At 38.4% G+C, this 4,508-nt stretch overlaps 1 protein-coding gene across 5 annotated transcripts in view; it reads left to right on the plus strand.

Annotated features, from left to right (window-relative positions):
- Positions 1 to 3,395, plus strand: part of pacsin3 (protein kinase C and casein kinase substrate in neurons 3) — a 38,063-nt gene extending 34,668 nt beyond the window's left edge. For all 5 annotated transcript variants that reach the window (XM_030414871.1, XM_030414868.1, XM_030414870.1 and 2 more), the window contains one exon: positions 1,639 to 3,395. In XM_030414871.1, the coding sequence (XP_030270731.1) occupies positions 1,639 to 1,754 (116 nt within the window). In that variant the 3' untranslated portion in view covers positions 1,755 to 3,395. The remainder of the gene's footprint in view (positions 1 to 1,638) is intronic.
- The last annotated feature ends 1,113 nt before the right edge of the window (positions 3,396 to 4,508 follow it).

The following is a 4,508-nucleotide window of genomic DNA, read 5'->3' on the forward strand; positions in this document are numbered from 1 at the left end:
ACTGTCTTCTGTGACTTGAATTGGCTCATTTTTGCTAAAGTTTCAATGTAAAATTGCTGATTACATGAGGAGTGTGTTTGTGCTGCAGCCTGACATCATCACTGGCTGATGATGAGATCGGTTTAGAAATAAAAGCATTATTTCTTCCAGAACACATAGTCAGAGGACTGATGCTTTTATTTTGCTGAAAATGAAAAAAAAAACAGCTGTCTCACCCGATAATTTAGGTATTGTTGATGGCAATGAAACCCTTTCTGAGTGTTTTTTATTATCCTGATTCACTGGATGTTCTCACCTCTGTCTGAATATCAAGAATTCTAATTGTGTGTTTTATCCTGATTTGAAGGATTTATCAAAATAACAATTTATAACGTTTGTGATTATCAGAATAATCTGACACTTAAATCATTCGCTCATCTGTCAGGTAAGTCGAGGAGCAACCATATAACACAGTTGGTTTGAAATGTTTAAAAGTGATAAACAGAAATCATATACACTTCAGGGGAAAAACAGAAAAATCAGTGTACTTTGACTGTGTCATAGTCAGAGCTTAAAAAGACATTGTTGTTGGATGTGTGTGTATGCCTCAAAGTAGGTTGTTGTGTTTACTGCTTTTGAAGAGGAATACATTTTATTCATGTACGAGTGCGTTGTCCCACTGGAAAACCACGGCAATCCAGCCTGCACCTTATTTGATGAAGCTTTGCTTTGTTCACCAGCTAATCTCTAACTGATTCTGACTGGTGTCTGGTGCTGGGCAGGCTGTGTACTGTGGCTTTGTCAGAACATTTTCAGAGAGAAAAGCTGCAAGTGTTTTTATATTGGCTCTTTAGGTTGTCCTTCCATCCCTCTGTAGTGGAATGCTGAGTTGTGATCACATGTTGTGTCACAGGCTGTTTCCATATCATTTGATTATTGAAAGAAATCTTTAAGAATAGAGAAGACAGCTTTTACACAGGCCTGTTCAGTAAACCAAATAAACAGAAGTCATCCCCAGAGTCTTCACAGGGTATCATGGGATGAGGAATAATGTGTTGTTTTTTTTAGTATTGACCCACCAGTGATGCCAATCAGTTTTTGTCCCACTGAAAATGTTGTATTGGGTTGATGAGAGTTCTGAGATCACCACTGAAAGCTGGCACATTTACCGGAATGTTTATTGACATGGCTTGACCTTAAGAGAAAAGAAAAGAAAAGAAAAAAAGAACACATACAAACATAATGAGACATAAAACCAAACAATGAGCTAGAGGAGGCTAAGGACCTTCATGGGGCCTGCAGAGCTGCTAAGGTGGTAATAATTCTCTCAGGTCTGGACACTTCGGAGGGTGACGTTTGCCCTGTTTGGCGGTGTTTAACCAGACTGTATCTGTAGAGCTTTAGTCCGTCCCCTGAGGGCAGTCGTGTCTCGTTGGGGTTTAGAGGGAGTTAATGGGACCTGATGGGACCACAGAGGGAGGGACCTCAGTTTGTAAAAGCTTAGCCAAGCTCAGCTCTGCTTAGCTTGAACCAGGACCAGATGACTGATAAACCAGGACAGGTGGCCTCTCCTCCTCTGGTTTTGATCATCTGCATCATGAATGTGTGTATGTGCATGCGATGCCTTTTAATCTAACGGTGAGCTGACTTTCCTTCCAGGTGAGGAGCTGCTGAAGCTGGGAGAGGAGGACGAACAGGGCTGGTGTAAAGGACAGCTGAGCAGCGGCCAGGTCGGCCTCTACCCCGCCAACTACGTCCAGTTGGTTGCTTCCTGATGGCCCTCCCTCTCTGATCACCCAGCCAATGGTAGATTCACACTCAAGATGCCAGGACCAATCAAAAGCTATTAGTGCTGACATGTAGACACACCCAGTGTGAAACCAGACAGCTTTTTGTTACTGACTGTAAAACTCATCACGGAGTTCATCTTTTCTTCTGCGTTTTTGAACACCAGCCAGTGGAGGAGTCCACTTTTTGTTTAATGCTGTTTATTCAGCCTGAGGTCAACGACATTGTTGTTTGAAAGAAGTCTCTGGAGGCCTGCCAACATGAATGGACTGTAGAGGAACATGGACATAAGAGCTGGGACGTCACACATCGTTTTCTATCTCTGGATTTTCTTTATCTGCTTACTATCATCATTTTCAGTTATTAGGGTCGGACAATCCACATTTAATCAAGGAAGAACAAGCCTGGTCAGAGCTGAGCTGGGGCAAGAAGCAATGAGCAAGCACCACAGCTGATTTTGAATGGCTGATACATCTGTCAATCAGTCAAAGGTTAGATTGGCTTAGTTTAAAGTTTGGAAGCTTTACAGACTATTTTTTGTCTTCATCTTTTATATGGCCATAATTAATATTATATTCTGTCTACATATAAAGTAGGTGTATTTTAGAGTTGGGATGAGGGAGGACTTATTTCAGGTCAATAAGTTCCAATTCATATTTCCTTTAGACTGTGTGTGTGTGTATGTGTGTATATATATACATATATATAATTACATACATACATACACATATACATATATAAAAAAATGCAGGAATTGCAGCTGCAGGCTCCTCTTCATCGCCCTCTCCACTCAGCTGTGGTGGTTGCTGGAAAAAGACTGTCAGTGCCTTAATCAATAAGGCCAGAAATGCGACAGCGCCGCCCTGCTGTCTGACCAAGGATGTGCAGCCGCCAGCTGGCTGATAATCGGTTGATGACGTCCAGTCTGATCCCAGTGGAAACCAGTCACCTGGAAATTAAAATGTTTAAACGTTGATCATGCAGGCAGCACTTGATTGGTTGTAAACCTTTGATGCCCCTCCCCCTCTTCATTTAGTTATACATCATTAAGCTTTGGTTATTTTGTAGATTTTTAGGTGTGACACTGAATTCACTTTCTTTACTTATTTGTTTTTTTCTTAAAATGATAGCTGTATGTTTATATTACGATTTTGATTATGGACGGTTAAATTGTTCCTTTGACATTTTATTTTTAAGAATAGCAATTTTACAGTCAACATATTATTTACTTTCTTATTTATTTTCCTCTTTTAATTTGGCAATGATTCTTCATTTGAGACTGGCAGAGGCAGGGAGAGTAAAGTTGACTGATAGATGTAACCTTTGGAAGGTGGTTTGTTTTGCTGTGCTGAGATCAGGAAGCACACGCACCTCAAACATCTCAAATAAGTGACAATGTTTCGTCTGTTTTTTTGGTTTTTATGTTTGAGTTCGTGGTTTGTGTGTGAGGGAAGCTCCTCTGTCCTGCTGATCGGAGCATCGCTACAGCTAACCCATGAAGACGTCCAATTAATAAGAGAGATAATAGAGAAATTAACGCTACTGTGCTCTTCCTTTTGATTTTTTCCTTTCCTTTACCAAACTGTAACTAAAGTGGGAGGCGACAATAAAGAGCTTTATACAACAGACTTTAGTTTGTCCTCATTTTGCTTTCATACAGCAGAAATTATTTCCTGCAATAATTCGGATTCAGGGCTGGAAGGAAGGACAATTGCTGAGATATCGAGATGACGCCTGAGTAACCTCACTATCTCAGGAAGACTGCGATATGGTGGAAAGCTCCGTTTGGAAAGCACCTGACATAGAGCAGCTGCACCCCTGTCAGCTCTTTGTCAATATTTGTGTCATTCTTGTGAAAAAATCGATTGCATGCAAAGCAGAGCACAGAGACCCAAAGACATGAATATTATTGTTTCCTGTCAGGGCTGCAGTGTCAGGACAGTTACCTGTAGGAGTTTTAGTAGGCGTTGTCTCGGGGCTCTGGGATTATAACAGTAGCGCCATCTATTGGTAAAATGCAGTTGTTTCCAGTCAGGAGGTGAAGTCATCCAGAAACAGTGAGTCCGATGCTCAGTGACACCACTTCCTTCCTCTCAAGTCTACAGAGATGTTTGGAGGGTTTGTGCAAGACGCTCTGCTGTGACATGTCTTTGAGTGTTTGTTTGTGTCACATAATCACACTTGAAGTCTTGAAACAGAAATATAGATCTCAGGAGACTATCGTGGTTAAATATGGCTAAAGAAACAATTTACTGTGGAGGTGTTGGACTGGTTTGTCTTAGATTGCCACTTCTAAATTTGTGTACAGAGAAAGAGATAAACTGGATGACTCTGTTTGTTCTTGCTCCTGTTTGTTCTTGCTCTGTTTACAGCAGCTTCCTCACCATATCCAGAGATACTATCATCTGAGTCATATATATATATATATATATATATATATATATATATATATATATATATATATATATATATATATATATATATATATATATTATATATATATATATATATATATGTATATATATATATATATATATATATATATATATATATATATATATATATATATATATATATATATATATATATATATATATATATATATATATATATATATATATATATATATATATATATATATATATTATATATATATATACTATATATATATACATATATATATACTTATATATATATATATATATATATATATAAAAATGAGGCATAAGTTGAGCCAAAGA

The sequence above is a fragment of the Sparus aurata genome, chromosome 4, assembly GCF_900880675.1.
Source record: "Sparus aurata chromosome 4, fSpaAur1.1, whole genome shotgun sequence".
NCBI lineage: Eukaryota > Metazoa > Chordata > Actinopteri > Spariformes > Sparidae > Sparus > Sparus aurata.